The sequence below is a fragment of the Amblyomma americanum genome, chromosome 4 (genome assembly GCF_052857255.1).
Source record: "Amblyomma americanum isolate KBUSLIRL-KWMA chromosome 4, ASM5285725v1, whole genome shotgun sequence".
NCBI lineage: Eukaryota > Metazoa > Arthropoda > Arachnida > Ixodida > Ixodidae > Amblyomma > Amblyomma americanum.
This window is the reverse complement of record NC_135500.1, coordinates 163,787,077-163,799,371: the sequence shown is the minus strand read 5'-3', so window position 1 is coordinate 163,799,371 and position 12,295 is coordinate 163,787,077. Positions and strand designations below refer to the sequence as shown.

The 12,295-nt window shown below is 44.7% G+C and overlaps 1 protein-coding gene across 1 annotated transcript in view; it reads left to right on the top strand.

Moving 5' to 3' along the window:
* The window catches only part of LOC144128611 (cell adhesion molecule Dscam1-like), a 396,470-nt gene that overhangs the window by 147,583 nt on the left and 236,592 nt on the right, over positions 1–12,295 (top strand). The window contains exon 2 of the mRNA XM_077662146.1: positions 7,664–8,029. Coding sequence (XP_077518272.1) covers positions 7,664–8,029 — 366 coding nt within the window. The remainder of the gene's footprint in view (positions 1–7,663; positions 8,030–12,295) is intronic.

The following is a 12,295-nucleotide window of genomic DNA, read 5'->3' as shown; positions in this document are numbered from 1 at the left end:
CTACAGAACTAATTTACGAAACTTCATCCTCATATAGGCATGTAATTTTATTTATTTGAAGAAAATGCAAATGGCAAGCGGAGTCCTTCTTTCGTCTATGATTTTAGAGGTGATGGCGTCTGGAGGTGTGTTTGTTGTCCTGAATTAATGAAAGGTGTGTTTCTTGTCACGAAAGCTTTATAAAAGCATATGAAAGGCAAATATTCTTCACGGTGCTTTTTTATGGGACCGTTGCCAGGTCCGGCTACCTTATTAGCATTGCTAAGAGCCCACATAGCTATAATTTATCCTTCATCTTTGACTGTCTTCCTTTTTTCTCAGTTCTTATTTTATTAATCTATAGAGTGATGTTCAGAAAAGGTAACATGTTTATAACAGAACGAAAACAAACAGACTAAATATACATAAAAATTATGGTGTCTACTAAAAGAAAATATATTCGAACAGATAATACAAAGTTGTGCCTTAGCCGCTTATACAGTATATAAACTATAGACTGTTTGTAGGTTTAAAGCTTATTTTGCTTTTAAAGCACCAATGTCCTAATTGCCTGTACCGATGTCTGTGTGTCTCTGAAAAAACCACCAGCAGTCCTATTTCGTTTTCATTAAGAACCTTGATTCAGTCGTTCAGTGTCGTGCTATGTAAGCCTTTTTTCCTATTTCCTTGCGGGGTTATTGAAGTACTGCATAAAGGCGTGCTTTTCTATAGTCCCATGCGACAATGTGAGAGAATAGAAATACTTGTTGATACAACGCTTTTACTTCTCGTATTAGATAGCGGTTAGCAGCATTACTGAAAAGAGATAAAGAGCACAGGTTTTTTTACACTACAAACCAAACAGAGAAGCAGATTTCCCCCAGATACCAGCACAAGTTTTTTTTTTGCCATTTTGCTTTCCTCATTTAGAGCCAGTGTTCAAATTTGTGTTCTTTTTAATGCGACAGTTCCCTTTGCATGACAAGCTGGGGAGAAAAGCCCACGCTCCGCATGTTGAAAAGTAAATGCATCATCTGAAGCGCGTAATCCTATTACGACTGCACCGGATTACTGCTGAAAAACCTGACGAAGGGATTCGTGTTAGCTGCTAAAATACGACACCCCGATGAATGTGTTCAATAACGCGAAAAGAAAAAGGCCGTATCTGCCGCAGTGTTTCATTTGTAGACAAATAATTAGTGCGGCTTGCACGCTCACCGCTATATTCGTTTCTTTTACAATTTTATTGTGAGCACAGCTTCCCAAACAGTTGGACCGCGGCTTTCATTTTCTTTTTTACGCATGCCTTATTAAATAAACTTTCGGTTTTCATAACATATACGGCTCTGCAAGAGCTTAATTGCTGCTTGTATCTCTTTAGTGCTTTTTCACTTGCAGGTAAATTTCTAGAATTCAAAAAAGCTGTGTGGATGAACATTGTATGCCACATTGAAAAAAATAAGCTACTAATAAAAAATACGTTAAAGGGGAGATTTGCAGTGTGTTCAGGGATATTGATACAATGTCACAGGCTACTTCATATGAGGATTACGACAGAGTACAGTACACAGTACAGTCGGGCTCAAAAGTCTCTGGACTACGTGTTCCTAAAACGAAGCCGATAGCTCTATTATTAGCCGGAGGCTGGAAATAACATTTGTGGAGGGGAAAGAACAAAACTTTGACTTTCACCTCCACAAGTGTGGTCTCCAATTGACGGCTAATAATGGAGCTATCCGCTTCCTTTGAGGAACACGTAGACCAGAGACTTTTGTTCCCGACTGCACAGTACACAGTACACAGCACAGTACCGTTTTGAGAAAGGATATTTGCAAACAATGCAAAACATTAAGGCAAAATCATAGCCTTAAGAGCTCCAGCGCTAGGTATATCGAAACGCGGGCCACGCCGGAAAACATGGATGCATGTGGCAGCGTACGTTTAATTAGAACTTCAAGTTTGCAAAGAATTGTTATCTTTTCTATAGTGGATAATGAGTATCTAGTGTAGCAGTAACTCATTGAACCTAAAATTTATTTCAGCTTTATTAAAGCGATAATTTGATGTTGCTTTGCAGATCTAAGTACGCGACAAATGCATTTAAACGGTGTCTATGTAAGGTTTAAAAGCCTGATATAATTTTTATCCGTTAAAGTGGTGTTTAAAATTATATGCGACCGATTAACTTCAAACATATCTTGAGTTTCACGCTATGGCATGTCGACTTCTGACAACCGCATTACTTTTACCCATACTCCTACACGGAATTTTACTTAAATAAGTTAGGCCGTCAGGATCTTTTCAGCGTTTTTAGGTTGAAACGCCTTCTGCAACATAATTTCCTAAACAGTACTGTTTATGTCTGCTACTTAACTTTGAACGCGTGTCACAAGATCCACTTCCTATTTATTTCACGATAAAAAGAGAAATGAATAGAAAGAAAACTTCTGTACACTGTGCGGTTTTGGAGCACTTTACGCATGACATGATTGTGGATGCATGAGTCCACTGCAGTCACGGCGGCTTAGGTAGCCGCTGGTTTTGGTCGCTGGCAGTTGCCGCAACGTATATCGGTCATTCCATCGAGAGAAACACCTATTCTCTACACGCAGCCGGGTGGACAGCAACAGAGAGTTCTGCGCGATTCCTTGTGACTAGCTCCGAATATACGTGGTACTTCCAGACTATGTGGCAAGCGGCACGAGGACTCCAGCAGCCACGGTGTCTTCCTCGGTGGGGTTTAGTTCGGATTAGCTTCTCCCATAAAACCGTGGACAGGCCAGTGCTTTCTGCGACATGGTGCACCAGGGCTTGCGGGCCCTTTAGTAGGAGTAATTCCTTCGGCGTGAAATAAACCTGGCGCGTCTACCACTTGCTGCGTTTTGCGAAGCAGGGAAGGGAATGCTCGTTATACATCCGGAGCTTTCTATACGCTGCCTTACAACATTTGCCTGCACTAACGCCCATCAGTATAATGCTACGTCATTGAGTCAACATTTAGGGTATAGCTAAAAAAAATGCTTAACTGAAGACATGGCCCACAGATCATGGTCATTCTATAGTTTCCGATTACCAAGTGTGTACAAATGACGACTTGCGAGAGTGGGCTTCGCCATTCACAAAAATGCTTCTCAGAAAAGCGTGCTTCACAAGCTGCCACTTCTAGAAGGGGGGTGGGGGGGGGGGGGGGGGGTGAAGCGTAGAGGACGTTTTGCTAGTTCTATTCTCAGCCTAGCAAAAAGGGGTTCTCTGCGGATGCGTCCGGACTTATGCCGATGTGAAGCAATGTGAATTTTTCGCTTTGGTTTTCATCGCCTAAAAATTTTTCCTCAGTTGAGGAAAAGAGAAGGCTCATTTATGTCAGACGGCCAGAGGACAGAAGGTTACTGGTAGAGTAACGCCCAGAGAGGACGGTTACTGGTACAGTGAAAATAGGGTGATTTTTTTTAACATGTACAGGTTTTCATTTTAAAGTCTCTGAAATACGTCGGTGCAGACTGGTGTGCTGTTGATCAGTCGTCTAAATATTTATCGGTATGTGACACATGTTATCCGCTTTGCCGTGCAATTCAGTTTGACAGGCCGCACCGATGTATCTCTCAGTTCTTAAATTAAATTCCTCTAAAGGCTAAAAAGATGTGCTGTATAATTTCATAGCGGCAGGCACCAATTACAAAGTTCGCACAAAGGTAGGAGCCGTATTGTGTTTACCAGAACGATAATGGGCGAGCGTGTAAGGATGTTCAAAGGGCACCGAAGGAGTTGGTGGTTGTTATTCTTTATTCAGCTAGGATGCTCTGAACGTCGACTCCCTTCGTTACGAAAAATTACGAGGAAATTCCGCGAAGGCGTGGTAATTGCCAGCCGATTTACCACAAGGTTATCCAAACCTGCAGCTAACCACCAGAAGCTCAACCTCAATTGCAGCGCACTATGTTTAGAAATAAAAGGCCGAAATTTGGAACCATAACGGTTACGCTTACACGCCGGCAGGTAACAGGTTTCGTTTTCAAACGTGAGAAACTAAATACAGCGCCTGTCACTGCATCGTTAGCAATCAATGCGCAGACTCTAGGCAGGCAAAATTTCCTACGGCTAGTCGCCACAACAAACTAAATGAATAAACAACTATCACCGCGCATTGCCAGCGTTTCGGTTACTGTCGGTTTCAGTTTACTTTTTTTGCCGCTTTTGCACACCTCTACGCGACCGTGTCGGCCACGCTCCTCGCGGCCTCGTTGCCACTGCATGCGGAATGCGGCCATTAGCGCGAGCGACGAGCACGCGAGACAGAAGGGGCGGCGACGGCAGCGACTGCACCCGACCTGTCAGCACGGGTCATTTCTCATCCCAGACTTGAGGCCCTTCGGGGAACGTGACTAATTTCTCCGGGGAGAGGAGCGCGCAGCTTATCTCGCCTCCAGGAGCGTCGTCGCGCGAGAAGTCATCTGCATGACGACGAGTTAAGGTTTGGACGAAGCCTGTTGGCTCCAGTCCGGCACCTGACCACTTTCACGTTTCTCACCTCCATAGTCGTAATAAGTGGAGTAGATTTATCGCGGCGGAACTGGAAATGTTCCCGGTCGTCTCCTCCGAAATCTCCGAAACTGCGAGTTTCTTCATTTTCGCTTCATTTCGCACTAGTTAACCAGGATGTGGGGCGAGGAAATAGCAGTGACCAAGCGCCAGTGGTTCGCCTAGGCATGTTCGTTAGCGCAATAAGGATCTTTCGTTATTTTCAATGTATGTACGAAACGAAGATTTTAGAAACTGAATTATACGGAGGCCTAGTTTAACAGCTATAGGCCAAGCTATATCAAATCTTTCACTGAGCCTTCGCCGAAAGTAGCCAAAACAAAGTCGCTCGTCAATAAAAATACCAGGTTAAAAACCTAAAGCCCACTGTCTTTGTAGCGATAGGTAAGCCCAACAGCTTTCATGCAATAGTGTTATTTTTTAATGCTTCTTGTTGGAGTATTACTCTGTTGCGGCATATCTAGTAGCGGTAGTCGTTAATTAAACTTCAATTTATAATGCAGAATACAAAGGGTTGCACGTGTAATGTGATACAGAAGCTGTGTCAGGACCTTGCGGATAACAAATTACGTAGAACTCGCCAGTATGCTTACATTTTTTGTAAGGCTACGTTAGAGATTGTTAGTCACTGCCGTATGCAGGAAGTAATGTCTAGGCGTGGAACCAAGGAAGTAAGAAATGTAGATTTTTTTTTCTATGTAGCAGGTCATTGATCTTTAAAATTAGTGATGAGTAGCTGGCAAAACATACCTGTGCAGATAATAATAGCGGGATATAGTATATTTCCTGCCCTTTGGGTGCAGCGCATAAATATGAGTAGTGTCGACTAGTGTGCTCTTATTGCACATTCTCGCACGATGTTAGCGTTACTAACTGAAAAAACCAGCTTCACTTACTTTATTCGGTGATCACTATATGCTAGTTATTACACGATGCCAACAAGTAAAACTCAAACCTTTGTTTCCAACTAATGGCCGCCATTTTACCTATGAGGCATGTTTCGGATTCGCTGCTTTGGTATGGTCACCATAAAAACATGTTGTCTCTAAAGAAAGCTCAACCATGTAACTAATGGTCTCTTCAAACAAGACCGATTCTTTTTTTATGCTCAGTCCGCCAGCAAGCATAAATAATTAACCTTACAGTCCTGGAGGAGCCAATCAGAAATAATGGCGCGACTACCAACAACTGGCGGCGCTCCTATGCAGCTACGTAAGCAATGACCAGTAACGCGGCAAATGCGTGTAATAGAATGGAAGAAAGTGTGCCTTATCCCGCACAACCATTGTTAGGTGAGCTGGAGGCTGTGTCTTTGTTGTGCCTTCTTGTGCCATTCCACCGATCAGTTATGGAGCAGTACATCCGCGAAGTTTATTAGGTTTCTCTTGTTTCGCTTAGTTTAGCAAACGTGACACAGGCGCCCCCCCCCCCCCCCTTTTTTTTTCCTTTTCCCGTGCCGGAGATTGTTTCGTTTGTTGGTTCATACTTGTGTGTTCTTGGCTGCATGGAACCCCGTGCAGCTTTCGGTCGTCGTTAGACGTTTTAGGTTAGGTTGTCCATGCCTGCACTTCATCAGAAATTGTTGCCGAGGTCTGTTCCTTGAATTCATGCTTACATTCTTGAGCCTAAGTTTCAGCGCAACGCTCGGCGGAATTTTAGAGAAACAAACAGAAATGAAGATACCCTCGAACTGTACGAAAAATGGCTTGGAGCAAAAATAGAAACCGAGCGAAAACGAAGAACACCCTGGAACAGCACAATAAATGGGTTGGAGCAAAAATAGTAAATGAGCGAAAACGAAGAATACATCCAGCCCAAATACCCGCCGCGGTGGCTCAGTGGTTACTGCGCTCGGCTGCTGACCCGGAGTTCCCGGGTTCGAACTCGACCGCGGCGGCAGCGTTTTTATGGAGGAAAAACGCTAAGACGCCCGAGTGCTGTGCGATGTCAGTGCACGTTAGAGATCCCCAGGTGGTCGAAATTTTTCCGGAGCCCTCCACTACGGCACCTCTTTCTTCATTCCTTGTTTCACTCCCTCGTTTATCCCTTTCCTTACGGCGCGGTTCAGGTGTCCGCCGATATATGAGACAAATACTGCACCATTTTCTTTCTCCAAAAATCAATTATTATTATTATTATTATTATTATTATTATTATTATTATTATTATTATTATTATTATTATTATTATTATTATTATTATTATTATTATTATTATTATTATTATTATTATTATTATTATTATTATTATCCAGCCCAACATCGACACATTCCGATTGGTGAAAGGCAGCCATGATATATTTATCGATAAAAGACACTGCGCTTGACGTTTTACAGCTTAAGTCATGCAAAATCTCGAATATGACAAAAAATGATAGCAGCATATAAGAAAGCCAAAGCAGCGATGAACCTCACGCATGAAACCAATACCGTCGCTTAAATAATCCCCCCCCCCCCCAAAGTAATGACAGTTTTATCAAAGGTTCATAAACATTCGTTGTTAGCTACTCTTCACAGACTAGTTATATGTAGTCGGACGCTAAAAGCTCTCCTAACTCAATCAAGCATAAAAGAGATGTTTTGCAAAGCATCGCGATCTATGGTGCTCGTAAAGCCTGGGTTGATGAACTAGGGAGCAGGCGATGGCCATCCGGAGTCTAGCTCTGCACTGCTGGCAGTACGAACACCATGCCGATGCTTCTAGCAATGTTAACTGGACGCAAACTCCGTGAGCTTGCCAAAAATTTGAAGTTCTTTTTAAAACACTGGGTAAAAAACCGTGAAGCTCCAACTCCCGGGCTCAAAAACAAGGGATTGTCGCTCTCGCTGGAATCAGAAACAACTTCTTGTACGACCCCTACTCACCGAGAGGGAGAGAGTGTGGAGATGAAAAAAACGGGGTTGCTAACCATAATTAAGCACTAGTCAGCTGCGTTCAACTGGGAGAAACAGAAGAGGGTGTATATATAGATATAATCCTCGTTGAAATAGGAGTAGTAATCATGTGCACTACGATGAAGCCTCACGCCGCCACCACTGAAGCATTTGGAAACTTGAATTTTGTATTTCTTTCGATGATTTTGATGCATTTTATTTGCGCTCCTCGGGTCCTAACGAGGCTATGTATTCTTTGTTTCTCTTTCCACCAGAGCTGGCACGGCCGGTGTTCCTGGCAGAGCCTCCCAACCGCGTGGTGTTCAGCAACGCGACGGGGGCGCACATCCCCTGCTCGGTTTCCGGTTCCCCGCGTCCCATGGTCACGTGGCATACGCACCAGGGCCACGTCTTAGACACTCAGAACGGCGCCACCGCAGCCACCGCAGGGACCAGCGGCGCTGTGGTCGGTAGCGACGTCACGCTGAACGGATTACGCCGTGTGCTGCCGGACGGTTCTCTCGTGTTCCGCGCGTTCGCCGAGCGTGAGTACTCCGCCGAGGTACACCACGCCACCTACCGCTGCTCAGCAACCAACGGCATTGGCACCATCGTCAGCAGGGACGTCAAGGTCCGCGCAGGTATGGGCTGCATCTTCTTTTCAATTGCGCTTTCATGTTGTGAATACCAAGTAAGGAAATATTAACCAGCCGCGGCTCAAGCAAACATAGCTGTGGCTACCCGATACCATGCATCCTTCTCGAAGAAGGCATTAGAATTCATCAGTAAGTGTTTCGTTCTGACCATCTGTTCGTATGCTTGAAGATTTTGTGGCAAGCCTGCACCTGCGTTCTGCGTAACTCAAGATTTAGAGGTAATAGTGACGGGATCGAGCTCTAATCTCAAATTCTTTCGTTCTTAGCCTTCCAGAAAAAAGTGCTGTTCTCCTACAGCCTGTGAGTTGATTTTAACAATACAACATGAAGCTGCAGGCCATAAATTAATGAGAATATAACTGAGAAGACTATAAGAAGTACAATCTACTTCGTGGGCAGCACTGCTCCGAACAAGCCTGAACACAGAAAAGGTAGCGGCGTTCTGGATCCTGACTGCACATGAGTTCAAAAGAGATTTCCCTTCAATGCATTCTTTACTTATTCTTTACTCTTAGTTGAAATTCTAAACAAGATTGTGACATACAAAGCAAGTACGTAGAACTGATGCTCTTTAAGCATATTTGAAACCAGCAAAAAGTTGGCCATCTGAACAGAGCTAGCTTGTTACTCGTCTTTATATACGTAAAAATGTGCTGCTTTGATTAGTTGTGAATAATTTACTCTAATAACAGTATGAATTTTACATCACATCTATGCAGAAGTGTTTCCTACTAATTAGTCTTCCGTTACTCTGTAATGATTGTTTTTAGTATCTTGCAGAGCAGTAAACACCTTCAACGATAACACAGTACCTCCAAAAAAGAAGTACGCCTAATTTGAAAGGTACCAGTCCTTCAATTTTCTCTTCAAGTTTCTTAGGTATACGTGCAAAATATATGCATGTGCTCAAAAACTAAAAGGCTAATGTCTTTTTTTTTAACGCCAACTAATGTACAAAATTTTAAATGCGACGAGAATCAAATTAAGACTCCCGTTACTCACTGAGTGTCGCATTCGATAATAACGTGCTAGCGAATTATCGAACGCTGTGAAGAAACGCTCTCGCGCGCTGGTGCTAATTCCGTTCGGGTCATTTAATCACATACGGTAGGCCCGTAATTATCGTTGATGAACGAACTAACTTTGCGCCGCTCCATCGCGTGAATGTATCAGTTTAGGAGGTCATCAAGGCATCGTTGTCTATACGCCAGTGGCGCGCTCGCAGAACCCAACAAACCAGAAAACGGCACCCTCGTACCAAACGAACAACGCACAAATCGACGCACATTTGGTTAGAGTCAGCAGGGGCTGACAAAAGTAAACTCACGAGAACTTCTTTCAGGCAACGAAGACTGCAGGTGGTGGAAGAGGGGTGGCGTGTAGAGAAGTCGAGCTATGAAGAAACCATCAACAGAGTGGCGTTAACAATGTAAAAGGTAAAAAAAAATTGCTTCGCGAGTACTCCCATCTAGAGCAGCTCGACGTCTTCGACTCTAGGTGTGGTGCTTAAGCGCGCACAGCCTGGCACGCAGTACGATTTCTCTTCGCCGTCACGCTACAGCGTAGAATGAACGGGGACCGACGACCACGACGTTGAGGAGCAGAGGGGGAGGGGGAGGAAGACGAGGCGAGGAGGAGGAAAGGAGAGGTATCTGCATAACGACACCGTGCCTGCTAATCACCCCAAGTTCAGGAACTGCCGGGAGCTCGCGCGCGCGTGCGCGCCTCGGGGAAGAAATATCGGGGACCAGTTGGCTCTTGTCATTAAGAAAGCATTAAACAGCAGCCGGTCATTAGGCCCCGGTCGATTAAACTAGAACAAGCGGGTGGGATCTCCTGGCCGATTACCGGCTCTAACGCGGTGATAGCGGCCTGCTCGACTCGCGTAGAAAGGAAATATTTATGAAGTGCGCACGGAACCGGGAGCGCACTATACTTGCCGTCGCCACGAGCGTCTTCCAGTCGGGCTAAGCAGACAGGCGAGCTCGTCGCTTTCTTTTGGTGACCATCTTCGTTTTGTTTGCTCCCAGTGAGCTGTACCGCTTTTGTGTTTACAAATATAGCACATGTGTGCGCGCGGGCGCGATCACACTACAGCGGCTTGCAGTGACAAGAGGCTACTGCTCAGGTCCTGCGCTGGACGCCAGTCTTTAATCAGTCGTGCCTTCATTACAACCCCCAGCGCCTCGACCGCATGAGGAACGTTTGTTTGGTTGCCCTGTTTGCTTTGTCTGTACTCGTCTTGGAGTGCTTACTTGTTGCAGGGTTGTTTAAGCTCCGTAATGAGAAAATAGTGCCGCCGAAGAACGTCAGATATAGAAACTCGAATTGCGAACTTAGTGCTCGGAGATAAACGACTGAACGCTTAAAGGCGAATTTATGGAACGTTTAAGAAATGCAGGCATGGATGAAGGCAGCAGCGTTGTGTGTGTTGCGAAATCGATGGGTCTGTTATTCATCAGTGTTTTCTTGCAAACGAAGAAATGAAAGAGTGGCATTTTTTGTTAACGTCATTTGCAAACATTAGCTTGCAAATTGAAGAAAATCCTGCACAGCACTTAGTCAGCTTCTCATATAGCGTTGATTCATTTTTAGAAAATACCGGGAGTAGTTATATGTGATCCGGATAAAGCAGGAAAATTCAAACTGTTTTTCATCCTTTGGGAGTGACACCTGATGTACTGATTGTAAGAGTCCTGTTAATCTGGCAGCAACTCCAACCACAGAAACTTCTCCGGTGCCAGGAGAGAAGCCCAAAAGTCAATGAAAAATAAGACAGCGACGCTTAAGCTTTTGGCTTGAGACAAATAATTTAGCGAGTAGCTGACGCCGGTCCTCGGCAAGGCCGCGATATCTATCACGCTCGACCTCGGCTTCAGGCAAGGCCGGGTTTTGTCACCACTGATGCTTTCGCTTCAAGTCACGAATAAATTTGTAAGCGGCCGCGGATTGCGGCTCAGAATGTGCTAGGGTCACCAACCAAACTCGCCGTAACAAGCTCCACTAGTTGTTTCCCGTGAATACAAGTTAAGGATGAGCGTACAGCGCCACCGCACAGCTAATCCACTGCGAAGAAATGCGCAGTGCCAGCTGCGGCAAGGAGCGGCTGTTCGAGTCGGTGCCACCTGGTTGCCTTTAATACACGGGAGAGGGCGCGCATGGGGAGGACGAGGTGCATCACGTGGATGCTCCGAGGATGACAGACCACGTGACGTCCATTTGGCTAAACAGCTCTGCAACAGATACACGCTGTAAAAATTGAAATCAGAGAGTAAATAGGCATCAGAGGATCAACCGGAGAACCATCGCTGCTTGAAGTACAGCCAGAATCCTTCTATACCGCTTTATGGTCATGAACCTTCTTCGTAACTCTATGGGAGAGCTTGGCGCCCAGCGTAAAACGGCCGCACGGCAGCACTGACGGTAGAAGCGGTAGGCGTTTAGATGATAGCCTGATCGTGCTCACTGAATGCATAGAAGTGTCTAGGATGGAAAAAAGACCTCTGTATTTAGCCTTCTTGGACATAAGTCGTGAGTACGACAAAGTGAATAGGAAACTCCTGCGGAAGACACCGAAATATAAGGTGTGGGTCATGAGATAAATTATTTCCTAACGTAAATATACCGAGACAAAAACGTTTAAATTGCTTAGGAATTAATAAAAAGTACAACTGTCGAGGTACACTACAGGTTAAGCCAGGGCTGTCCTCTATACTCGCTGTAGTCCATGCTTTATATGATAAATATGAAAAAAAGCTGCAAGCAAGTAATCTAAGTGCCATGTTTGATACAGGTAAGGCGGAAGGTCGTACAGCTGGAGCTGCGTGGCTTAATGTATGTCGTCGATTTTGAACAGTTAGCTGGTAGCCAAGAATATTTGCAGACGCTATTTAACTCTTGAGGAGAAAAAAGAGGCGCTCAAGGCTTCACTATTAGTGACATTAAGTCAGATCTGATTATTTTCTACGATTCCATTGATCATGTGGCTAAAATACAATGCCATGAAACACTCAGACTAGCAGAGCATAAATATCTCTTGTTATGGGCAAACGAAGGACAGAGATACACGGAAAAGCATCAACAGAATGTTAGGGCAAAATGGCGAAGACATGCCGCGATGATTAAACATAGGGCATTGGGGGGGGGGGAACAACCAGTCTGAAGTACTGAAACGGTTTTGGAAGCAAATAATGGTGCCCCGGCTTACTTTTGCGATTGCGGTTTTGCGCCTGATGGCAGAAGTTCAGTCGG